We start from the raw sequence: 25,352 nt of genomic DNA, 5'->3' as shown, positions 1-25,352 counted from the left end.
AACCAACCAGATCCGTGTTCCCCTCCTCAGGGTTCTGATGTAAATGTAAGGCTATAAGCTACATGGGTGAATTTAAGTAGCATCGTCATGCTAAAGGTAGCCTCTGATCCACTAAACAATGGCTGTTTTAAAGGCTACACAAAGGGCATGTTGCAGCCATAAATCACATACAGTTGGAGCACTGGGCACAAGTGTAGCTTACACCATTGGGAACCATTTGTTCTATATGACTAGGGATCATCTGCTGCTTCAAGTGTATAATTGCAATGGACTATAGCCACACGATTAAGCTGCTAGTCTTGAGGAGCCCAGCCTGTGGTTTAGTCTTGAGGAGCTCGGTTGTCGGACTGGTCTATCTAAACACATCCTATTGGATCCTGTTGGACACGGAGAGGACTGAAAACCTTTGTATTCTGGAATGTTAACAGCTGAGATCGGCATATATAGAACATGTGCTTAAATAATACCCCATATTTGACCCAGGACAGACACGGTCCAGTGTTGTCTGCACTTGGGCAGATGGCTGGGATAGAAACACCATCCCAATGTCAATTTGAGGACCGGTTTTGCGCTGTGCTTATCATTATGTTTGGGAGAGCGTTGCGGCGTCTTTGCCACGACCCGAGTTCTTGGGAGAAGCTTTTGATCTGTCGGAACCAGTGTTGAGTTCGGGAGCTGTCGCTGTCCCGGAACACAAAACCTTCTTTCCTGATCTCCAAGAGTTCAAATATATCCTCACAGTCTGGGTCCACGGATGCCACACATTGTCCCAACCTCAGGGGGTCCCTCAGGGCTGCAAACTTCCCGTTACTTTTGTCCTTGATAAGAACCAAGACAGCGTCTTTGACAGTTTTCTCCAAAGCGGCGCCCTCCAGCCCGGAGTCGGAGGTCCTCTTTGCGTTCACCATCAGCAGCGCGTGCACGTTCTGGAACTTAAGAGATTTGCAACCTTTCTTGACCCATTGTCCATCCGTCGGCTGTGCCAGCTGCAAGGGTCCCTCCTTTATAAAGCGCGTCTCCTCTCTTGGCCAACCGACCTGCTTGATGGCCATCTCCCTCATCTCAATGTTGGTCACCTCCCTGTTCTTCCTGCTCTCCCTCCGGAAGGATCGCAAGGTCCACGTGTTGCCCTCCTGTTTGGTTTTCATGTTGATGTGCTCTAAGTGCGATTCAATTCGGCTTTTGGCTTCCCACAGGCTGCTGTGGTCCGGGTGGAACTCGGTGGTACTTTTCAGTATCCGGCTCAGAAGGAGGGGGTACTTTGTGACCCTTTGCAGTGGAGCGATCAGAAATGACCGCAGGTTCATGCGGCGTAGAGCGGTGTTGTCATTCTGAGACACGTCCAGGAATATTCTAGAGGGAACAAATCAAAGAAAAGTTAATCATCACTGCAATAATACTCTTCCTCAACAAGTCCTAGTAGGTACAGTATTTATGTCCTGTATTTTTGTGGTGCAGGACCAATCACGTCACTCGATGTCCACGAAGAATCTAATAATCTAACATACAAACCATACACATTCCAGGGCCACTTTGCATGGACCCCATTTAACCAGCGCGCTAAACTGGAATGTCCCTATCCAAATTTAGTGTTTGCAGCTAGGCTATAGCGACCCTGAGTGTTACCTATGTTATCAAGGAGATTGTTTGCTTCTGCCTTCCTCTGAGGAATGTTCTCCGGTAGAGTGAGAAGTTACAATGTCTTGGTCAACCACTGAGAGGTTTATTCTTGTGATGTAGGCTGGGAAAAAGGATATTCAGAGAGACCATCTAGAAGGGTCCTTGCCTCCTAGGCTTTGATTGGAGAGTTTGTGAGTCCAGAGGTCCTTGCCTCCCAGGCCTGCTGCCTGGGGAGGGTGTAGCTGTGAAAGGTCCACTCTTTGTCTCTCAGGCCCCTTGCCTTGGGGGGAGGAAGCTAAAGCTAAAGAGGAGTTCTGGAAGACAGATGCCCGTCTGGTCTTAAAGGTCCACAACTGGTCTGTGAGGGAGGTCTAAAGAGTCCTAACCTGGCCTGTGGTAGAGGCCAAAGATACCTGCAGGTAGCTGTTCATCTGGACCTACAGAATTCACATTACTCTGTGGCAGAGGGCAGAGGAAAGATACTACTATCCAGAGGGAGTATCTGTAAAAAATAAGTCCAGTTGCCTTGACTTATTTTTTACAGATATAACATGAACTGGATGAATGAGAACCTTCACAGATATAACCGGAGGGAGGTTTTTCTGCTGTTTTGTGGTACCCTGTACCCCTAACCTTTCCTCACTAAGACATCTGAGCCAATAAATTCCTAAGAAAAAGATAGGAGGCCTTGAGGTATCTGATTGTTGCACCTCATCGGTCGGTGAGTGCCATCAGGACTGTGGCTCAGTATCCTGTCGCCTTTCCCTGACTGTGTCCTGATCCCTGTTATCCGCTTGCCTGTTACCTGCCGGTACCCTGACCCTTTGTTGTGTTTTAGTGTTATTGTTTAATAAACTGTGTGCCTATAACCTTATCTGGTGTGGTCATACTAATTTGGTCATCCTGCGTGGGTACCTGCATGTAGTGTGGGGACACACGCGCACGATACCCTGACAGTGAGTGCTTCGGTGCAGCCACAGGGCAGGTCACCAGTAGAGAAGGCAGAAGAGCTTGTTTAACCCCTTCGTGACTGACGACGTACAGTGTACGTCGCCAGCATCGGGGCTGTTTAAACAGACTCCCGGCGACTTTTGCAGCCGGGAGTCTGTTTAAACTTGTAGAGCCGACTGTCGGCTTTACAACAGAAGCAATCCAGGCGACTTGCCTGTCGCCAGATCGCTTCTGCGTCCCGAAGAAGGGGCCGCCCCCCCCCCCGCCGTGCTTCCCGGGCTCCGTTGCCCCTCCTACGGGCCCGGGACCGGCGATCTTTGTGTCCGCGGGGAGCTGGGGAGGAGGTCGACGAACTTCCGTTCATCGATCCCCTCCCCGTTCTATGGGACCGGGAGCGATGCAGATTGCATCACTTCCGGTCCCTGGGCTGTCAGTTCTGGGCTCCTGCAGCCCAGCTATAAGCTATTGAAGTGCGATCTGCACTTCAATAGCTTATTTCCAGTGTAAAGGTGACACTGAGGGTCTTTTGGACCCCCAGCATCACCTTAAAGAGGACCTGTCACCACCATCTGCTATTACATGGGGGGGCTTGCAAGCCCCCCCATGTGATAGCAGTCAAAGTAAAGTTAAAAAAAACCAAAAAACAGTTTTTAAAATTAAAATGAAATAAAATAAATCTAATAATAATAAAAAAAAATTTTAAAAGTACCCCGCCCCCGCGAGCACGCGCGTCGCCACGTAAACACGCGTCGGGTGCGCCTACGCATGAAAACGACGAACGCGCTACACATGTTGGGTATCGCCGCGCACGCCGGAGTGAGAGCAATAATTCTAGGGCCAGTATTTTGGGGTATCTCTAAATTGATGACCTGTGGGGGCTTTTAAAGTGTCTTTTATTGACTTTTTGGGGTACTGCAGTTTTTCGCCGTTTCACGGTCGCACGCAATCTGTAAACTGGGCATGTTGGGTATCGTTTTACTCGTTGTAACCTCATCTTTTATATTTCATTAAAAAAATGGGTAATTTGTTGTGTTTTGGGGCATTTAATTAAATTTGTCACTAAATTTTGGGGTTTAATAAGGAGTTGCGCTAATATTGCGCAACATAAAAATTTTCAACTACCACCATTTTATTCTATAGGGTCTTGGCATTCAGAAAATATATAATGTTGGGGGGGTTTTACGTCATTTTCAGCCCTAAAATGTGGAATATAACATGGGTGCAAAAAAGGAAAAAAGGGCCTCAGTCATGAAGGGGTTAAATCCAGCAGCTCTTCGGGTTGTAAGTGCCACACCAGTATCGCTTCTCGGCCTTTTGGCTAAGATCAAGTGTAGTATCTGTTCTTATCAGTTGTCGGGAATAGAACGGCCGCTGTCACCTGTGTGGGGTGGATGGACGGCCTAGTAAATTCCTGGCGTAATTGGTAGGGAGCCGGATGAGGTTCCAGGCCCTCGGTAAGCCCGTGGTGTTGTGCCCCCTGGGGGTGGCGTCCCAGGGGTGCTCAGGAAGTCACTTGGGTATGGGACCCCACTTTGACTCACTGATCACTCGGTCACACACCACATTGCTTAATTCTGCACAACGCCTCTTGGACAGGCCTTATGGCTAGTCCGGGGCAATTTTTTTGCACTCGGCCCCTAGGGCCTGTCAGCGTGGTGCACTGGCACTCTATTATTTATTGCACGATTGGCTTTTTTTTAAAAGCATTGTTTGACCCACAGATGCTGAAGGTGCAGGTTTCTTCGGGGCCTATTCCTGACGCTGGGAGGAGATTCTGTGCCTCCTACGGGGTTCTCTGTCTCCTCCCACCCAGGAGGAGGGTTTCTCTTCGGGAGATCCCCCCTGCCTAGTACTGTGAGGGACCTGTTTCGGGAGGTCCCCGACGGAAATGGTCCTCCGGCCTTCGGGTTGGTGGGCCAACAGTCTCAACCCCTGTCAGGAGCCTTGCGCCCCGGGGGGTCGGGAAAGTAGGTCCCTTCTTTGGAAGGACCTTGCACCCTTGTGCACGTTTTTGTGTGCTGTGATTTCACGGTTCACTTTTTTTGTTCACAGGGGGAAGTTTGTTTTGATGCACGTCCACGGGCTTCGGGGAAAAAAAACAAAAACAGTATGCCACAGTGCTAACCGCTGAAACCGTCTGCCTCTTATATAAACAAGATGCTCACAGCTCTTATGTAAAAACACAAACAATTCGGCATTTGTGACATAGACTGGTTGGATCCACTTTGGTTGGAAAAACCTTTTCTACAGTACCACTCATGGCCAACAGATGGAGACAAATCCATGTTTTTTTTCTGTACCCAATGCACTGCTTGCTGAAATTTGGATATCTGCCCCTGGTGAGTATTTGGGAATGTTTTTCACATATTTGTACTCGTTTGGTTCAGTACTAACAGTTTTTATTGATCATTTCTTTTTACTTAGGTAAATGTGAAATATTACATATATACATTTCTCCAGACACACAGATAAAACACATATTAAGGGAACCGTTTTACCTACCAAAGGATTTTTGTTTTTGTCCATTCAGTCTTCAGAGGTTGGGGACCTGACTTTTCTCTACTGCAGTTAAGCAATTCAGCTCGGTCACCCCCCCGCCCCCTGCCTGTGATTAGACAGTGAAGGAGCAGCAGAAGACTGATGAGCTCACCTGCCCGGTCTCCCTCCTCAGCATGTTAGTTGTTAGTGTTCACACCGAACACCTTGGCACCTAGTGCTGCCCCATCCTTTGGTAAATACACTGGCTGCATTTAAAAATACTTTTACACCCTCTTCTTTTTTTAAAATCTGCCCTATAGTCATCATTAAATACCACTTGCGGCCAGCAGGTGGTAAGTTTCAAACAAGAAGAGTGCATTTGCGGAGGTTGAATTACAGCTGTTCTGTGAAACTGATCTGAAGGGCAGATTACTGGCTTCGGCAGTTATACATAAGCTGCCAGGAAGCATGCAGGCAGTGCTGGGCCTTCTTGTCAGAAAGCCCAGCGTGCTTAGCAAGCAAAACGTCATAGATGCACACTGTGTTCAATGTGTAAAATAAAGATTTTCTAAGAACAGTTACAAGTATTTGAATTGATAACTAATATTTAAACTTCCCAAATAAAAGGAGTATAAAATGTATCACTATGTAACAATGACTTTATAGGAGGCATTTCTAGCATTGTCTCACCTCAAGAGCTCCTTCTCTTTCTCCAGAGCATTGAGCGTGGCCACAGATGTCGGCTGCTGGAGGCAGTAGATCTGGAAGGCAGGTAGCATGTTGACAAAGTCCAAGAAGATCTCCCCGATGCAGACTGTCATCAGGTCGTCGTCGCCCTGCGGTGGGGAGAACACAACACAAGGCTTGTTTATTGATAAAAACTAGAGACTTTGTTACTACATGAAGATCTACAGTAACATTTTTGTGTAGTGCTCAAAAACGTATACAAAGATACCAGTGGTATCACAAGAGGGGTGCAGCCTGCACCAGGTGACACCATCAGAGGGAAGGGGGGGACACCAAAATTACTGGCAGTCATTTTGGTGACACCCCCTCTGAAAAATCAGCCACTCAGTCATGGACAGAGAGCACGACAGTTGCAGGAGAGAAGAGGGGACCCAGTGGCATACCTCATCCCACCAGATGAACGTCCCCTCCTCTCACTGCCGGTGTCAATCACTGAGATGGCCACCGGCAGTTAAAGTGACATTAAACCCTCAGATTTTTTAACATAAACCAATACTGTAATGTGCGCCTTACTGTAATCCATGGTTGTGTCCCTTCTCTTTGCTGCTCTTCCTTTTAAATCTGTATGTCTTCTCATGCTGGGGGAGAACTTCCCTTTGCAGCTGAGTGCCTCTTCCTGTAGTGCTGGCTCAGGTTGTGAATCTGCACACAGACACCATGTATCCATTCCAGAGACAAGGCAATCTGCTGCAAAACAGAAGTTCTTTGTGCGTACCTGTGCCTTTAAGGGAGGTTGGGCTTCCTCCTGACAAACCTGCACCCAATTTTATCTTTTGCCCCATGTGCTCCAAGATGGAGACTCTCAGAGGTTAGAGTTAGGACCGCACTATATGGAGGTGCCTTGGCGCGGCTGTGCGGCTTTCACATTTTCTGCAGAAGACGCGTATCCAAACCTCTGCTTTTAACCTTAGCGGTTAGACAGGTTTTTTTGCATGCCGGCTGGTGAGTGCGCTGGGAAACCTTTTTCTGTATTACACACCGCCCGGCTTCCTTAATGGGACTTCCGGTATTGGTATTCTGTACCGCGAGTACCGGAAAAAAATATCGGTACTCGATACCGAAAAACGGGTATCGTTGCATCCCTATTAGAAATAACAAAATACAGTTCTCTTGCTTGGGTCTACATGACATATTTGTTGCAGCTGTTCGCCCATAGTTCTACTTTAGTTTGCCCAGCTTTTCGAGTCTCTTTTTGCCCTTGGCTTCTACCTGGTCAAATGCTTGGTCGATCTCTTCTTGGAGGACTTCAAGGAACTTGTCGTTGAGGTCGATGAGTTCCTGTATGTTGCTGAACACGACAACCAGCTGCTCCTGAGTCAGTAAACCCGCAGCCTGCATAGGGAGGTAGAATTCCTCTTTAATGATCCTCAGATCCTCCCCATAACTCGTCTCCGTGTTGACAAATTCCAGGACGGCTTCCTTGCGCTCCATGCGCCGGGTGAGGCATTTGATGCACAGAGTCTCCCTTCTTTTGCCTCGGCTCTCCGTGTCCATGGCGAAATTGCTCTCTCCGCAGTCTATACATGGCCGGTGGGCCTCCCAGGCCTCCAAAGAAGCAGCGGCTTCCACCACTCTGGTTCTCCACCTCCTCGATAACGCATCCCCAATGCCGCTGTCCACCCTCTCCACCTCTCCGGGCTTGGCTGGCCTGGTGTTCCCTCCTTCGCACTCGTCCCTCTCGTCGCTGACTCCTACGATGCCGCTGTCGGTGCTCAAGCTGCTGATGTTACTCCAGCGGTGGCGTGAGCGATAGGAGCGCCTTGAGGTGTAGTTACCCTCTTTGCCGGAGCTGCAGGAGGTGGTGGTGTTGGCTTTTATCAACATCGGGCCTGCATGATACAGAATATAGTCATTAGCAAAATGTGAGTTGTCATCTGAAGCCAAAACCTTTTTATTTTTCAGACAAAGTAGGACAGAATTAATCTAATTTCAATTTTTTTGGGTCAACTGTGTCTCATTGGGGATATTTTCCTTGCTTCCTGTACTGGAGATACAACAGGAAGAGAGTGAGAAAAATCCCTTCTTAGCGGTCACCGGAAAACAAGTGTCCTCAGTGGCAGATTACTTCTCCTTTTTTGCTCCGGTGACAACCTAAATTTTTGGATTCTCATTCACTTTAGATCCCGGTAAGAGAGGTCACCATGACGAATAGAGATGGTGAATATCCCCAGAGGGGCACACACAGGAATAAAAACCTGACATGGAGTCTAATCCTTTTACACACAAATAATGATCTGAGGAATTAGGAATAGCGCATGCAGCATTTTGTCTGACTGCACCGGACCGGAATGCAGGTATTGATGTGCCACGTGTTCCGGTGCGGGTGATCAGGCGTGGCTGCGGTGCCATTGACTTCAACGCACCGCCACTCCCCCTCCCGCCCCAAAACAAAGTGAGCCGGGCCGGGATGCGATCCAGTGCGTTCCGGCTCTGATTTGGGCCGGAACGCACTGGAACTGGTGTAAACTAGCCCTTAGTTCTCTGACCTCACTGTCTGTGACAACTTCGGAGTCTTAAGGTGCCCATACACCTTACGATAATCGTATGCGACCGACTTTTCGTCCGACAATTCTACCGGTTCTACCAGTGGCTACAGGTACATTTTAAGGGGTCTACTTGTAAATGTTGGAAAAAAGAAATCAGTATAGTATGGCCATCCACTCATCAATAACCTCTGGGCATGAAAGGGTTAACTTAAATCAAATCATTATGAGCTGAATTTTATTAAAGCCCAACGCCAGACAAAACCATTTTTTCTAGCTGATTAGAGTGGAGAAGAGTTATCGTGGTTTAAATGTCCACACAGACAATTGTCCATTGTTAGTCCCCGTTCACACCGGGCGGATCCGCCGACATGAACGATCCCATACATTGCTATGGGGACCGTTCATGCGACCGCGCGGCTCAGCGCGATCCGAACGGCCCCCAGGCCTGAACTGCTCCCTGCGCTATTTTTGCCGCGCTGATCAGTGCGGTTTCCATAAAGCTTTCAATGCGCTTTCAGCGCGGTTCTTAATTGTGTTTCGGCGCTGAAAAGCATTTAAAAACTCCCAAAACCTCCCTTTTGAAATCAGCGCGGAAACCGCGCTGATCCGCAGCCACCCTGGTGTGAATGAGCGCTTAGGCTCCATTCAGATATAGCCAGGGCCGGTGCTGCCACTGGGCAAACTAGGCAGCCGCCTAGGGCGCACTGCTGTCTAGAGCGCAGCCTTGACCATTTACCCCCCATGGTGTCCCCCGTCTATTTCAAATTGCAAAAGCCAATAGCGGGCTGGCTATTGCACCCGACCACTGAGCAGAGGAGTGTAACTAAGAGACAACTTTCTCTCTCAGGTTCGCTCTTCTGCTCAGTGGGTGGGGTTTCAATAGCCAGTCTGCTATTGGCTATTACAAATTAAATTACATCCACCTGTCGCCTGCAGAAGCTAACCCGCAGGAGAATGGGGCTGTGCAGGGGGGGGAGGGGGGTATTGGGGGTTGCGCCACGAGAGGGGGGGTGCAAGTAGCTGGTCTTGCCTAGGGCGCAAAATAGTCTAGCACCGGCCCTGGATGTAGCGTTTGCGTTTCCCGTGGGAAAACCGCACAACACACAAAAGCTACAATCTTTACAACTGCATGAATTCCGCTCGTTTGTGGCTATTACTATATCCGCAAACGTGTGGAATCCGCCCAAAAATGGCGCTTGGGGACGCCGCAAAAGTCTGAACAATGCACATTAAAGTGCGTAGTGCATTGTTTTTTTAATGTTTATAGCCGTTCCGCGCCTATTCGTACGGTCGTATACACGCGTACGAGCGCTCCTGTGTGAATGGAGCCTCAGGCATTACTATTTAACATAAGTGGATACTTTTATTTGTAACACGTTTTCAGTTTTCTGTTACCCCCTCTGATTGGTGAGGAGGGTTCGATGATGTGAATGTTCTGGCCACCATGAAGTAAAAGTCTACTGTGTACCGTTCTCTTTGTCCTGCCTCTGCCGGTGAGCGTGCTGCCGGGCCGCCGCTGCGATCTTCAGCTCCAGCTGTTTCCTCTTCACAGCGTCCGTGGGCATGGGGTCGCTGAAGTGCGGGCGCAGGCGGCAGCTACGCTGGCTTTTTCCTGAGTCACCGGCTTCATGAGTCATGTCTGAGCTGGACCTCCGACACCCGGGGCTGCAGAGCTGAAAAACACAGACATGGCTATTAGATGAGGATACAATGCAAGGTGATGACTAACACAGCTGGGCCAGCACCCGACCACCCCGTCTACTCTATACCTGGCTTATCTATCTCTCTCTCCCTGTATCGCTATCTCCCTCTCTCTCTATCTCTCCCCCTCCCTCTCTCTGTATCTCTCTCTATCTCTCCCCCTCTCTCTCTCTGTATCTCTCTCTGTGTATCTCTCTCTCTGTGTATCTCTCTCTCTGTGTGTATCTCTCTCTCTCTCTGTATCTCTCTCTCTGTGTATCTCTCTCTGTGTATCTCTCTCTCTCTCTTTGTATCTCTCTCTCTGTGTATCTCTCTCTCTCTTTGTATCTCTCTCTTTGTATCTCTCTCTCTCTCTTTGTATCTCTCTCTCTCTCTCTTTGTATCTCCCCCCCCTCTCTTTGTATCTCTCTCTCTCTTTCTCTGTATCTCCCTAATTTTTTCCCCTTATTTTTATTTTATACCCGGGGGCTGGGTGCATACCGAGCCGTTTCGCTGCTTAAGGTGGGTGGAGGGGGGCCGGGTATGGTGGCGGTGGTGCACACTAACCTTACACATCTCCCCACCCAACTCTTAGCAACCTGGGACGCTCCAGCCAGAAAGGGGGCGGCAGGCAGACTGCAAACATTGTGCCTGACGCCCCCATGTGACCCAAACAGATGCCGCCTGAGGCAACATCTTCAGGCTGCCTCATTATAGGGACGTCCCTGCTTATACCCTTTAAAGTGAGAATAAATCTGGTTGGTGTGTTTTGCTCCAGAACAGTCTTTGATTCTCCAATCATTGTGCTTGCTCAGGGCAGGCTGGGACTTGTGGTGCCTCATCTAGGGTCTGATCACATGCAGTTGGTCTGTTTGTCTCTCTCTGGAGTCCACTACAACCCGTTCACAGGGGAGCAGGAAGATGAATTCACTGGGGGATAGATGGAGGGTGCAGATGACACGGCCGCCCCTCCCCCTCCTCCGCGCCGCGCCGATGGAAAGAATCGACCTTTGAGAACGGCGATGATCTATTTTCTGCTCCCATCTGCATCAGACTATAGAACTGACTTCATAGAGGAGACACGGAGCAGAACCGAGCGCACGACTTCCATACTGAACGGGTGAACATGACAATGTGACCGCTCAGGAAACCCCGCCCTGACTGCGAGACAATGCAGAGGATTACTCCACCCAGCAATGAAACGTCGGCTGTGACTGAAGAACAGTCTATGAACGCAGACCCAGCATCAGATACATATTATATGAAGAGTAATGTGTCATGTGACCCTTCCAGGCATTATTACCTCTCACAGAGATCACAGCACTCCCCCCTGACAATGCCTTCATCTGCTTTTATATCCAAAAGGATGGCGCCACCTTTCTTCAGGCATCATCCAGGGTCACCATCTACTTCCTGGTCTGAGATTTCGGCCCAGAGATGACACAATCATGGAAATCCCGGTGACTGCAGTTCTTGTTCACAAATGTCTGGCACAAATCAGCCCCTGCTGCAGCCTCTCACCTTGTGACTGGCTACAAAGTTACAATGTTGCAGTCTGATCACTGGGGGAGGGGAGACTGAGGAAATGCGTCCTCCAGCCTGCAGCAGACTGATCACTGGGGGAGGGTAAACTGAGGAAATGCTTCCTCCTGCCTGCAGCAGACTAATCACTGGGGGAGAGGAGACTAAGGAAATGCTTCCTCCTGCCTGCATCAGACTGATCACGGGGGGGAGGGGAGATTGAGGAAATGCTTCCTCCTGCCTGCATCAGACTGATCACTGGGGGAGGGGAGCCTGAGGAAATGCTTCCTCCTGCCTGCAGCAGGCTGATCCCTGGGGGAGGGGAGACTGAGGAAATGCTTCCTCCTGCCTTAAGCAACCTGATCACTGGGGGAGAGGAGACTGAGGAAATGCTTCCTCCTGCCTGCAGCAGACTGATCACTGGGGGAGGGGAGCCTGAGGAAATGCTTCCTCCTGCCTGCATCAGACTGATCACTGGGGGAGGGGAGCCTGAGGAAATGCTTCTTCCTGCCTGCAGCAGACTGATCACTTAGGGAGTGGAGACTGAGGAAATGCTTCCTCCTGCCTGCATCAGACTGATGGCATCATGTCAGCCTAGGCAAAGTCCCTGGAACCTTTACAGCTGGAAGATTCATTGGTAAGTAGAACCTCAGTTGTGGCTTTTCTCACGTGGATTGGAACGGTGCCAATAGAACTGCGGATGAGCCAAACCAAATATCCATCTCTGCCTGTGTCATGCGTGTTGATTTATACATTTTATAACAATTAAAGGTCACATGTCACACGATGCAGCGGTCACTAATATGCTGTCACATGTCACATGATGCAGCGGTCACTAATACGCTCTTGCTGATACTTACACTGGGTTTGAGGTCAGGGGGCACCTCGGTGCTTGACGCATTCTCGCAGCTCGGGGTTGCCATAGAGACGGCGGGAGACTGACAGCTCTGTCCCTGTGACGTGCTGCTATCGGTTTTCGGGTTGTCACATGATCCGCCGGCTGGAGACTCGCTGCTTTCAGCGCTGCAACTGCGAGGGAAGGAGAAGAGGGTCACTCAATAGTTTCCATCATCATCATCAGCGATTCCCGCTGTCTGCCTTTTTCATATGATAACACATCGTCTCCACAGATCCAGATTAGTTATAAAGACTCAGGAAGAGCTGCAAGCAGCTGACTAATCACAGTGTGCCCACAGCTTATGTCACGGGTCAGGCCACACATGTCCGCCCATTGCTTGTATGTCTACCATCTCCCGGCCATCATCCCCGGGCCCATCTCTGTGTGTTAACGTTCAATTGTTTTGTGTTCCGCTCCTCCTGTTACATTCTCCATAATATAAAATAAATGAAATACATCAGGGGTGGTGGGAGCCCCTCATAATGGGCACAGCGGGTGTACAGACCCGGGAACTCAGCACAGGGATGGTGGGAGCTCCTCATAATGGCCACAGCGGGTGGACAGACCCGGGAACTCAGCACAGGGATGGTGGGAGCTCCTCATAATGGCCACAGCGGGTGGACAGACCCGGGAACTCAGCACAGGGATGGTGGGAGCTCCTCATAATGGCCACAGCGGGTGGACAGACCCGGGAACTCAGCACAGGGATGGTGGGAGCTCCTCATAATGGCCACAGCGGGTGGACAGACCCGGGAACTCAGCACAGGGATGGTGGGAGCTCCTCATAATGGCCACAGCGGGTGGACAGACCCGGGAACTCAGCACAGGGATGGTGGGAGCTCCTCATAATGGCCACAGCGGGTGGACAGACCCGGGAACTCAGCACAGGGATGGTGGGAGCTCCTCATAATGGCCACAGCGGGTGGACAGACCCGGGAACTCAGCACAGGGATGGTGGGAGCTCCTCATAATGGCCACAGCGGGTGGACAGACCCGGGAACTCAGCACAGGGATGGTGGGAGCTCCTCATAATGGCCACAGCGGGTGGACAGACCCGGGAACTCAGCACAGGGATGGTGGGAGCTCCTCATAATGGCCACAGCGGGTGGACAGACCCGGGAACTCAGCACAGGGATGGTGGGAGCTCCTCATAATGGCCACAGCGGGTGGACAGACCCGGGAACTCAGCACAGGGATGGTGGGAGCTCCTCATAATGGCCACAGCGGGTGGACAGACCCGGGAACTCAGCACAGGGATGGTGGGAGCTCCTCATAATGGCCACAGCGGGTGGACAGACCCGGGAACTCAGCACAGGGATGGTGGGAGCTCCTCATAATGGCCACAGCGGGTGGACAGACCCGGGAACTCAGCACAGGGATGGTGGGAGCTCCTCATAATGGCCACAGCGGGTGGACAGACCCGGGAACTCAGCACAGGGATGGTGGGAGCTCCTCATAATGGCCACAGCGGGTGGACAGACCCGGGAACTCAGCACAGGGATGGTGGGAGCTCCTCATAATGGCCACAGCGGGTGGACAGACCCGGGAACTCAGCACAGGGATGGTGGGAGCTCCTCATAATGGCCACAGCGGGTGGACAGACCCGGGAACTCAGCACAGGGATGGTGGGGGCTCCTCATAATGGGCACAGCAGGTGTACAAACCCGGGAACTCAGTGAAGAGATCTCAATAGAGTCCCAGGAAGATGGAAGAGACTTTGGTTTAACTTTGCTGAATCTACAAAATCCTACAATATCAATTTTGTGCTGTACAGGCCCAATTTATTTTTATACAGATCAGGGCTCTAACTACACATCATGGGGCCCCATAGCCAAAATGTGATGCGGCCCCCCCTGATTACCTCTCTCTCTGAGCTGTGGATAATGATGCCAAGATCCCAAAGGCTCCTCTTGTGCATCTGAAGTTGTCTCTACATTGTACACTTTACAGGGGATTAGAGTTGTCAATTGCAACCACCCCAAACCTTAATGATATAGTACTGTATTATCTTCACATGTTCTATGTTTAATTTGCCTCAACAACCTAATGGGGCCCCCTTCTACCCCCAGACCCCAGAGTAGCCGCCTGGGCTGCTATGGCTATAGTTACGCAACTGATACAGATCTCACTAAAGAGGACACAGGGATGACTATCCTGCAGGTGGACAAAGATACTGTGCTGGACCATTGTGCTTCCTTTTACATGATCCTCTGTTGGAACTGTGCGGTCAATGACTATTCTACAGGAAGATAGTGTTTTTGAACCATCACATAAGCGAAACCTGGATCTGGTGAAGTTTAATCATCTCACAATGGGATATACAGTATATATATACACACTGAGTGGCCAGATTATTATGACCACCCCCATCAGTACTTCGTTGGGCCGCCTGGTGACTCCACGAGATGATGAAAGGTGATGCGAGGAATCTGACACGGCGCTGTTGCCTTCTGTTGTCTTGTACCAGTCTTGCCCCTCCCCCGTTCTGCCCTAACATTGACTAGTCGCTGACGGCCACAATTCGCACGCTCACACCCAGATTTTCGGCTGACAGTCCGGTCTTTAAACACTTTAACAATGAGCCGCTCCTGAACATGTAACGCATTCTGCTGTTTTGCTGATACTCGCTCCATGGCTCCGAGCGCCAACAATCATCCCACGTTCCAAGGCTGTTACATCGCGTTGTTTCCCCGAATCTTCAGAAACAAATCCCTTCTACTGTCGTGGTAACCAACCGGCTTCCCTATTTATAATGGTCTGGCCCTCTAGCAACTTCAGCGCCAAATTATAGCTAATTTGCCTACAAACCTCAGGTGGTCATAATAATCCGGCCACTCAGTGTATATAATAATCTGGCCACTCAGTGTATATAATAATCTGGCCACTCAGTGTATATATATATTCTTTAATTGTCAGGGATGACACCTCTGTTTTTGTTTCTGTAATCCTCTGTAACATGGAACTGGTGCACTACCATGGATCTCTTGGTTCTTACTGTTCCCAGGCCAGAAGCCGATGGACTTGTATTAATGGAGAGTCATGCAGCATGGCAACTCTGGGTGGCACAGTCCAACAAAGGACAATCCATGCATGGAGTTTGTAGGGTCTCCCTAACTATGTTAAGGCTTCCTCTGCAAAGGGGTTCTAGGAGAGATTATCAACCCAGTGTTTCTAGATCTGTGTTCTGAAGATATATTGTGGCCACTCAGTTTGGCGGAGATGTCTGGGAGGAACTTGCTGAAAGCAACAGAATCCTCCTTGCCAATCAGGAGTTTGAAAGCTTGGAGTAGTTGATAAGGAGGACTACTCCCAGACCAGCCCTAGATAAGGACTACTCCCAGCAAGGGGTTGCTGTGTAGTGGAGAGTTCTCACTGAGTTTCCTATTCTACAAAGGTAAGGCCTATCCAGCCAATGCCCAAAGGATTTGTATGTTAGTCCAATCAATGTCCTTCTGACCAGCCCACCTGAGACCCCTTCAGAGCCCACCATAGACAGTCTCAGATGGGCTGTGCAGCATCTATGGTGGGCTCTGCAGTGTCACTCTCAGGTGGGCCCTGCGTCCAGCACGTCACTAAGCCCTGTGTCCAGCAGCGCGGGGTGGGGGCCCGGCCTAAAGCCGTGTAAGGGGCCCTAAAATTTCTGATGGCTGCCCTGGTCCTGAGACTTACACACTCCCATCAATATCTGCAACAACAAAAAACTATAATGATGCATTGTGTTTACGAAGACATTGAGCGCATTACCTTTTCTTGATGAGGTCCAGAGCGGATCCTATGAGGCCATCCTTCATCTTCTGCAGCTTGGCACTGTAGCCAGACAGGTCAGTTGCTTCTAAAAGCAAAGATGAACAGCAAGAAGAGTGGGCTTCAGAAACATGACCCTGCTCGCCCACACCAGGGAATCCGCTCGATCTACGTGCATCATCATGAGGCTCACACCCCACAAGTTGTTCTTTCTCACTATGCATGGTTAGAGCCTGTAATGGGAAACTCGAAACAGGACTGGAACAAATGGGAGCGGTGAATGCAGGCCGATATGAAGGGCAAGCTCTGATGTCTAATGAGCCATGCTCTACAGTGTGTGGAACTGTGCTGTCAGCATCACTACTGCTCAACGACGTTCTGGTTCGGGAGTCTGTTGTCTCGTCGCTTCCTAGAGCTGGGGAAGTGGATCCATCCGTCATGGCAGTTCTCTCTTGATCTGGCCTTTGGCGGGAGGTGTCTGTATTAACTGTCCGGTGAGGGTTTACATCTTTATAGTCTTGCTCTGGCTTCTTGTCGTCAGTTTCCGAGCCCTCGTCTCCCTTTGTCGGACAGTTTTTCTCCTTGTGGCGCATTCTCTTAAACTCTTCAAATGTTGGTATGTACAGCTTGCTTTTAACGCCCAACCTTTTGGTAGAGTCTGTTTCCCAAACTCTCCCAGGACACGGTCTCTGTTCATTGAAGGACTCGGCAGTTTTTGACTTGATCAAACCACTACTGTCGCCCTCGCCTTGGTAAAGAGTCAGGTTTGGCGAGCTGTTTTGCCTTCGGAGCTGTAGCCGTCTCCTGGCCTCCTGCTTTATGTGCTCTGGAGTAGTCCTGTGGGCTAAAAAACTTGTGCAATGCCTGACCGCTGCATTTGTGCTATTCGAAAGTGCAGAGGGTGTGCTGCTGGCCAACATAGGCTTACAGTGGTGGCATGGCCTATCCTTCTGTGTTCTCGCCACGCAGTCGGCTATCAGAGTCTGTGGGCGGATAGGCCTAGTGGGCTCCACGGTCTTGGAGCTGTGAGTTCTGAGCTTTTCTTTCAGTTCCCGTTTGGCATCACTGTAGGAGACCTTGTCGTCCACTGTTGGAAAAAGCCAATGATGAATTTTGGCAAGTGGGGGCATCGGCAGGTCCTGGTGGAAGGCTACCTTGTCAGTCACACCCTGGATGGGCACGTTCTCCGCAGACCCTTCCGACAGGTGCTGAGTGCTTCTACAGTGCAGAATAAATTCGCTATCCAAGTTCCTGTAGTGTGCAAACAAGCTTGATTCTGCCCAGTGTAGGTTTTCCAAACTCCGATACAGCCTGGGTTCAGCCATAGCACCAGGTGCTGTGGGGCCTACTTGCCATGCCCGGAGAGGGTGGCATTCTCCTCCCACAAAGTGGCACCCTACACTCTTTAATGGATGCATGCTGCTCAGCGAGGGCTCCTCTAAGCCATGGTTTGTGCTCAGTGGATAGCTGTAGGGGCTCAGGGTGGTTCTGGAATGTTCATGCAGATCATCAGCAGGGATGTATGTCATAGCAGATGGGCATGGGAAGTTTGCACACGGATGCTGGAGGAGGTAGAGGGGCCCGGGAATGCAGCCGTGATGATGCGGAGTGTCCATAGCATGGGGAGCAGGCCGCTTTGCCGAGAGTACTCACATGCTAGCAGTGGGGCTGAGCACTCTGTGTAGAATCTGAAGTGGGGTCATGGCTGGAGTAATCCACTCAGGCTCAGTGGCCTTCAGAAACAGAGAAAAAAAAGACACCATTATAAATTATATACACCAACCGAACTCAACTGCTGCATAACAGATACATCACAGAACAGAAACACAGCGCCATTTGTTATTTCTGAAAAGTTTGATTCAAAACATTACACTCTGTGATTAACAAGAAACCAGACAATGTCAATGGCCTTCAGTTTAAATTGTTAATGTACAGTACATCTTCACAGCAGGCAGGAGGACCATTGCCAAATTCTGGAGGACCCCAACCCTGTCTTTCTGGAGTTTGTTTTTTGTAGAAATTACAGCAATAAAAGAAGGAACACTACATGACCAGAGGTTTTTGGACACCTGCTCATTACACTCCTATGAGCTTTTTGGACATCTTACTCCAAAACCATGGTCATTAATATGGATTTTCCTGATGTACTGATGTTGGATGAGTAGACCTGGTTCGCAAACAGCGTTCCACTTCAACGGAAGGTGTTCAGTATGGTTGAGGTCAGGGCTCTGAGCAGGCCACTTGAGTTCCTCCACACCAAGCTGGTCGCACCGTGTCTTTATGAGCTGGCTTTGTACACAGAGGACAGTCATGGTGGAACAGAAAAGGTCCTTCACCAAACTGTTACCACAGGGTTAGAAGAGCACAATCGCCCCAAATGTCTCTATATGATGTAGTATCTGTATTGTGTCTGTATAACAGAACCCTTCACTGGAAACACCTGAATTCACATGCTTTTAGTGCAGGCGTGATGATCAGGCCCACATTTGACCGTGTAATATAAATGAGACAATATTAAACAGACCTGGACCTCATTAATTGACTTTGACTGTTTCCCAACCTTGACCTTATATCCAGGACCGGATTTACTCTCTCTGCTGCCCCAAGGCCAGGTTCCTCAATGAGCCCCCCCTGTATGCAGGCTGAATACAAGTGTTCTCGGCGACATCGCTGAGATCACTTGTACAAAACAAGCGGCGGCTTCCCCGCTCTACATTTAGCTCTGCTTGCCCAAAGCCGGGCTAAATGTAGAAAATAACTACCCAGAACTGCATGTCCCAGGCATGGGGAGATAGGAATTCCACACCCCTGCTGCTCCTCTACTCCCTGCTGCCCCAAGGCCGGGCCTCGGTTGGCCTTGTGAGAAATCCGGCCCTGCTTATATCACTTACAATTTCTGCAAATCTTTGTCATTTTTTTTTGTTACCGATTTAGGTATTGCAAAGACCATAAATCCCCCCCATAGCAAACCCACCTACCCTCCCCGACCCACAAACTTACACGCCACCACCAAAACCCCCTGTCACAGCCAGGAGCACATCTGTCACTATTCTATCAATTTCCAAAGATTCTGTAAGAAACATGAAAGATATGCAAATCATATAACAATGGTCACCAGGACATTTAAAGGAGAACTATGACATGAGTGATTTCCACTCACGTCATAGTTCTAAGCCGACCTGTGACAATGAGACTGTCACAGGTCGGCTAGGACTATGAGGTGAGTGAAAAGTACTCCCCTCATAGTTCTCCTTTAAAGGAGAACTATGAGGGGAGTACTTTTCACTCACCTCATAGTCCTAGCCGACCTGTGACAATGAGACTGTCACAGGTCGGCTAGGACTATGAGGTGAGTGAAAAGTACTCCCCTCATAGTTCTCCTTTAAAGGAGAACTATGAGGGGAGTACTTTTCACTCACCTCATAGTCCTAGCCGACCTGTGACAATGAGACTGTCACAGGTCGGCTAGGACTATGAGGTGAGTGAAAAGTACTCCCCTCATAGTTCTCCTTTAAAGGAGAACTATGAGGGGAGTACTTTTCACTCACCTCATAGTCCTAGCCGACCTGTGACAATGAGACTGTCACAGGTCGGCTAGGACTATGAGGTGAGTGAAAAGTACTCCCCTCATAGTTCTCCTTTAAAGGAGAACTATGAGGGGAGTACTTTTCACTCACCTCATAGTCCTAGCCGACCTGTGACAATGAGACTGTCACAGGTCGGCTAGGACTATGAGGTGAGTGAAAAGTACTCCCCTCATAGTTCTCCTTTAAAGGAGAACTATGAGGGGAGTACTTTTCACTCACCTCATAGTCCTAGCCGACCTGTGACAATGAGACTGTCACAGGTCGGCTAGGACTATGAGGTGAGTGAAAAGTACTCCCCTCATAGTTCTCCTTTAACCTTTTCAGCTTCTAATGATGGTAAATACCCACAAAGTAGCTGAAATGCTGAGATCTGTGATCTTTGGCTCGGCTGTAAGTGACATGATGAAGCTCAGAGCGACATTTTTCTTCATCACAAGGCGCTTTCTTATCCAAAAACATTATTTCATTTGGTTTATGCTGACAATGCCTTTTGATTCATAAGCATAAGGATAAGGAAGAAAGCCTTCAAATGCCTGTGACACCACATATGAGACCAATCCTTCCCTATGACCTCTATCTTATAGTGAAGTGATTTGGACATTTATAGTAGAAGCCTAATAACTCTTAAAATCTGGAGTTAATAACCCACGGCGACAACGACCGGCTACCGTCCTCCATGCTACATGTTCATTACTGAGTGTAGATATTTTGGAAGAGATCTTTGATGGGTTTTTTTTTTCGATAAACAGTGAAATGATTTCAATAGATTTGCATCATCTTCTGTGATATTCTCATACTTGATAAGGAAATGTGGCTGCTGAGATAACTTTATCTCCAAAGAGGCTTTCCATGTGACATGGCCCACTTTAATCTGCATAGTGATGATTATCCGCGGAGTTAATGAGCTCTGGAAGAATTTCTCTGCTCTCTGGATGGTGTGTGCAAAGATGGAAACTTTTCTCTAAAACAGTCAACCTGACCTAAAGTAGATCCGAACCCTAAATTAATATTTACTTCGCCATAAAAATTCCCAGACTTCTGATGCTCATGCGGGCTCGGCGTCAATTTGTAAGCCCTTATTACTGCAATAATATTATGGTCATTGCCCGATCCTGAAAAATAAAATCAGATCAGGAGGTTATTGCATACATGGCAACTACCCCGGATTTGTTGGGAAAAGTCTCCTCCCCCAATGCAGTGTCCTGCCCCATGTCCTGGTGTCACAGCTTCAACCTTATTTGAGTTACTTCACATGCAGAGTAACTAAGGCATTAATTGGGGAGATTGGGGCCATCACTGGGTGGTCCCCACATATTTAGTGGTGGGGTGTAAGTTGAACCAACCTGTAAAGTGGGAGTGATGGGTGGTACCTGAATATTTAGAGGCAGAGTCTGGCCAGGACCAACCTGTAAAGTGGGTGTAATGGGTGGTCACTGAATATTTAGAGGTGGAGTGTGGCCAGGACCAACCTGTAAAGTGGGTGTGATGGGTGGTCCCCACATATTTTGAGCTGGAGCCTGGCCAGGACCAAGCTGCAAAGTGGGCGTGATGGGTGGTTCCCGCATATTTAGAGGTGGATTCTGGCCGGGACCAACCTGTAAAGTGGGCGTGATGGGTGGTCCCCAGCATAGTTAAAGGAGAACTATGAGGTGAGTGCTTTTCACTCACCTCATAGTTCTAGCCGACCTGTGACAATGAGACTGTCACAGGTCGGCTCAGTAGATCGGGAAGTGAGCGAACACATAACAGTGTTCGCTCACTTCTCGATCCTTTCACGGCTCTCTGCCGTGACAGGGGAGGGGCTGGATTCTCCCCTCCCCACTCCGATCCACCAGCGCTGACTGGTGGAACGGACGGGGAGGGGGCGGGTACAGCTGGCTCTGCCTCTAGATAGGCAGAGCCAGCTGTCACTCACGCAGCTGGGCGGATCTTGACATCGATGTCGGGATCCGCTCCGGCTGCGGCGTCTCAGTATACCGCGAGCTGCAGCTCTCTATATACTGAGCTTAGGGTGACGGGAGGACGCTAGTTTGTGTCCTCCCGTTACCCTAAGAAGAACTATGGGGAAAAGCCCTGACCCCATAGTTCTCCTTTAAAGGCAGATTCTATCCAGAACCAACTGGTAAAGTGGGCGTGATGGATGGTCCCTGCATATTTAAAGGCATAGTCTGGGTTGTAGGAACCTGTAAAGTTGGCGTGATAGGTGGTCCCCGCATATTTATAGAAGGAGTCCGGGACCAACCAGTAAAGTCGGCGTATTGGGTGGCTCCTGCATGTTTAGAGATGGCGTTTGGCTGGAACCAACCTGTAAAGTTGGCATGATGGGTGGTCCCTGCATATTAAAGGCCGAGTCTGCCCAGGACCAATCTGTAAAGTTGGCATGATAGCTGGTCCCTGCATATTAAAAGGCAAAGTCTGGCTGGGACCAACCTGTAAAGTCAGCGTGATGGGTGGTCGCCGCATTTTTAGAGGAGTCTGCCCCAGACCAGCCCATAAGTGGACGTGATGCTGACGGTGGAAAGGATTAACAATGTCCCAGGATTTGGGACCACAATGTTGGTAAGTATGATATTTAAAGTCTGTTGGCTACCCCTGCACAAACCCTCCACTGACCAGGGGAAATTATTTAGCCACGACATTACTGATTTTTCCATCAGCAAAACTGTCCGACCACCTGAAGGTAGCTGCATAACCCATTCATTTAAAAACTGTCTCTCTGTGTCCTGTGATGAACAATCAAGAAAATGGATTCATTACCGCTCAAGCATAAAAAATTAGGCAAAAGTAATTTCACATTGGAATGTTAATGAGTTAATCTGTAAATCTTCATCTGGAGGTTAATCACGTAGATGTGCTCTTATAAATGGCTTTCTCTCATATTATGATCTTTCGGCACAGATGACTAACCGACACGCTTGTTGCCAATACATTTTGCATTTGATAATCAGGAAAATAAGATGTTATTTGGAATTGTGTTTCTATTATTTCTGTATTGTCAGCTGAATGCAATGCTCAGCTTTCACATTTCCTCTCCATTAGTAAGATTGGTTTCAGTCAGCGGCTCTTTAATTTGTGGTTCGTGGAAAATATTTGCCCCCTCCTAGGAAAATTTCCTGAGGGCGCCCATAACGGCTGGCAGGTCTCTCATCGCCATCATTCTGGGTGAGGGAGTGCAGCCATTGTTCACGTTATATTAATGAGCGACGGCTGTCACGATCCAAACATTATGATGGGAACAAAGAAACAAAATAACAATGTGTGTTCTCATAGGTGTGAAATGTTCTTCTTTTCGAAGCTTTATGTGTTGCTAGTGATGAGTGAACTGGTCTGGGGTTCTGTTTTCAGCCAGAAATAAAGGTTTGGGGAGCTCTCAAGCTACCCGAACCCAGGACTGCCTGTATCCAAGCAACCAATAATAATGTGGGACCTGTGAATTTGGGTTGACTATGAGTTAGCAGTTGCATGTGGTTCAGCGTTATTGGTTAACTGGTGCCTGAGCCGCACAGCAACATTGGTTCCTAGGATGCAGTTGGGTGCACCATAACTGCTGAAGATGCTGTGGGGCCGCCAGCACCTTAGCAACCAACGATGCTGTGCGTGGTAGGTTGTTATGGTGCACCCACCTTTGTCCTAGCAACCAATGATGCTATGCAACCTGTGAGCTTCAGGATCTGGTTGACCATGAGTTTGACTTAAATCTAAATTTTTTGCAGTTCGGCATCATTGGTTGACTGGTGGCTGAGCCGCACAGCAACATTGGTTCCTAGGATGCGGTTGGGTGCACCATAACTGCTAAAGATGCTGTGGGGCCGCCAGCACCTTACCAACTACGGTAATGATGTGATGCTTTGCAACTTGTGAGCTTCAGGTTTGGGTCGATCATGAGTTTGACTCGAACCCAAGTTGTTTGCAGTTCGATGTCATTGGTCATTAGGTGACTGGGGGCTAAGCAGTACAGTGTCATTGGTTGGCTGGTGGCTGAGCCGCACAGCGTCATTGGTTGTTAGGATGCAGGTGGGTACAACGTAACTATCAAAGATGCTATGGGGCTGCCAGCAACTTAGCAACCAATGATTCTGTGCATGATGGGTTTTTATGGCGCACTTGAATGCGTCCTAGCAACCAGTGATGCTGTGTGAACTGCACAGTATCTTTGGTTGCTTGGATGCTGGTGGCCCCACAGTGTCATAGGTTGTTATGGTACAGCCGCCTAGCAACCAATGGCCAACTTTGTGGGAGGAGTTTGGGGACGGCCCCTTCCTGTTCCAACATGACTGCGCACCAGTGCACAAAGCAAGGTCCATAAAGACATGGATGGGGGAGTTTGGGGTGGAGGAACGTGACTGGCCGCACAGAGTCCTGACCTCAACCCCATAGAACACCTTTGGGATGAATAAGAGCGGAGACTGCAAGCCCCTCCCCCAACATCAGTACCTGACCTCACAAATGGTCCAACATTCCCATAGACACACTCCTAAAACTTGTGGATGCCTTCCCAGAAGAGGCGGAGCTGTTATAGCTGCAAAGGGCGGAGCCAACCCAATACTGAACCCTACGGACTAAGACTGGGATGCAATTAAAGTTCATGTGCGTGTAAAGGCGTCCCAATACTTTTGGCTGTATAGTGTATGTGGACCAGTTGTTCACTCTTTTATCAATATGCTCCGTATTTTTATTCAGATGACACTTTAAGATTGTGAAAGTCAAAATGATATTTTTTCGGGAAGACAAATCTCTCTGAATACGAAATTGTGATTGGGATCTTGCTGATATGATGAGATTGTCTGTGAGGTCCAGCACAATGGCCGACCAGCCCCTTCTTCTCCGCTCTGACCGCCTTTCCCTTGTCCCAAGGTGGAATTATCATCTATTATTCACAGAGAGCCGGAGGTATCATCCACTTCGCTGCAATTACCTCCCCACTGCGCACAATAACACCAGGTCTGTATTTTTTATTTTTTTTCGAGTCTCCAAGGTACTGAAGTCCAGAATGTATTTTTTTTAAATGGCTGACTTTACTAAATCAACATTAACACCCCTCACCTTCCATATTGACGGTGCTGTCTAATAATTTACTACTTACACAAGCTTTGCGTAACCCCTTATCTTTAAATATATAAATAAGTACGGCCAATGCTGGCTCAGAGATGACACAATCATGTAAATCCCGGTGCCTGTGCAGTTCTTGGCTGTGTTCACAAATGTCTGGCACAGATCAGCCTCTCACCTTGACTTGCTACAAATTTACAATGTTGCAGACTGATCACTGGGGGGAGGGGGCAGACTGAGAAAAATGCTTCCTCCTGCCTGCAGCAAACTGATCACGGGGGGAGAGGAGACTGAGGAAATGCTTTATCTTGCCTGCAGCAGACTGATCACTTGGGAAAGGGAGATCGAGGAAATGCTTCCTCCTGACTGTAGCAGACTGATCACTGGGAGAGGGGAGACTGAGGAAATGCTTTATCCTGCCTGCAGCAGACTGATGACATCATCTCAGCCTAAGCAAAGTCACTGACTGGAGCTCAAAGATGGCTTTTTAATGATAGAAGGCACAGCGCAGCTTTATTGAAAATATTACTGTTACCATATATTGTCACGTCAGGAATTTATTCATACAGACTTACTGAAAGGTCCACATCT

The 25,352-nt window shown here is 49.0% G+C and overlaps 1 protein-coding gene across 1 annotated transcript; it reads right to left on the bottom strand.

The window, feature by feature from the left end:
* Window positions 1–229: 229 nt before the first annotated feature.
* LOC108788344 lies at window positions 230–17,801 on the bottom strand. Its single transcript, XM_018558099.1, has 6 exons — window positions 16,126–17,801; window positions 12,344–12,512; window positions 9,751–9,955; window positions 7,006–7,625; window positions 5,740–5,885; window positions 230–1,353 (listed from the first exon to the last, which is right to left on the bottom strand). The coding sequence occupies exons 1-6, from the start codon at window positions 17,739–17,741 to the stop codon at window positions 549–551; spliced, it is 3,561 nt and encodes a 1,186-aa protein (XP_018413601.1). The 5' UTR covers window positions 17,742–17,801; the 3' UTR covers window positions 230–548.
* Between the last annotated feature and the right edge of the window lie 7,551 nt (window positions 17,802–25,352).

This window comes from Nanorana parkeri, unplaced genomic scaffold (assembly GCF_000935625.1).
Source record: "Nanorana parkeri isolate BGI_ZX_2015 unplaced genomic scaffold, ASM93562v1 scaffold320, whole genome shotgun sequence".
Lineage (NCBI taxonomy): Eukaryota > Metazoa > Chordata > Amphibia > Anura > Dicroglossidae > Nanorana > Nanorana parkeri.
The sequence above is the reverse complement of the archived record's forward strand: the minus strand, read 5'-3'. Positions and strand labels throughout refer to the sequence as shown.

Bases quoted from the DNA above. Each gene is read 5' to 3' on its own strand.
- LOC108788344 (XM_018558099.1), bottom strand. From the start codon at position 17,741: ATGGACACTCCGCATCATCACGGCTGCATTCCCGGGCCCCTCTACCTC. The intron at 12,513-16,125 runs GTAATGCGCTCA...CTTCCCTCGCAG, and splicing joins CTGGACCTCATCAAGAAAAG to TTGCAGCGCTGAAAGCAGCG. The intron at 9,956-12,343 runs GTAAGTATCAGC...TGTGTTTTTCAG, and splicing joins CCCCTGACCTCAAACCCAGT to CTCTGCAGCCCCGGGTGTCG.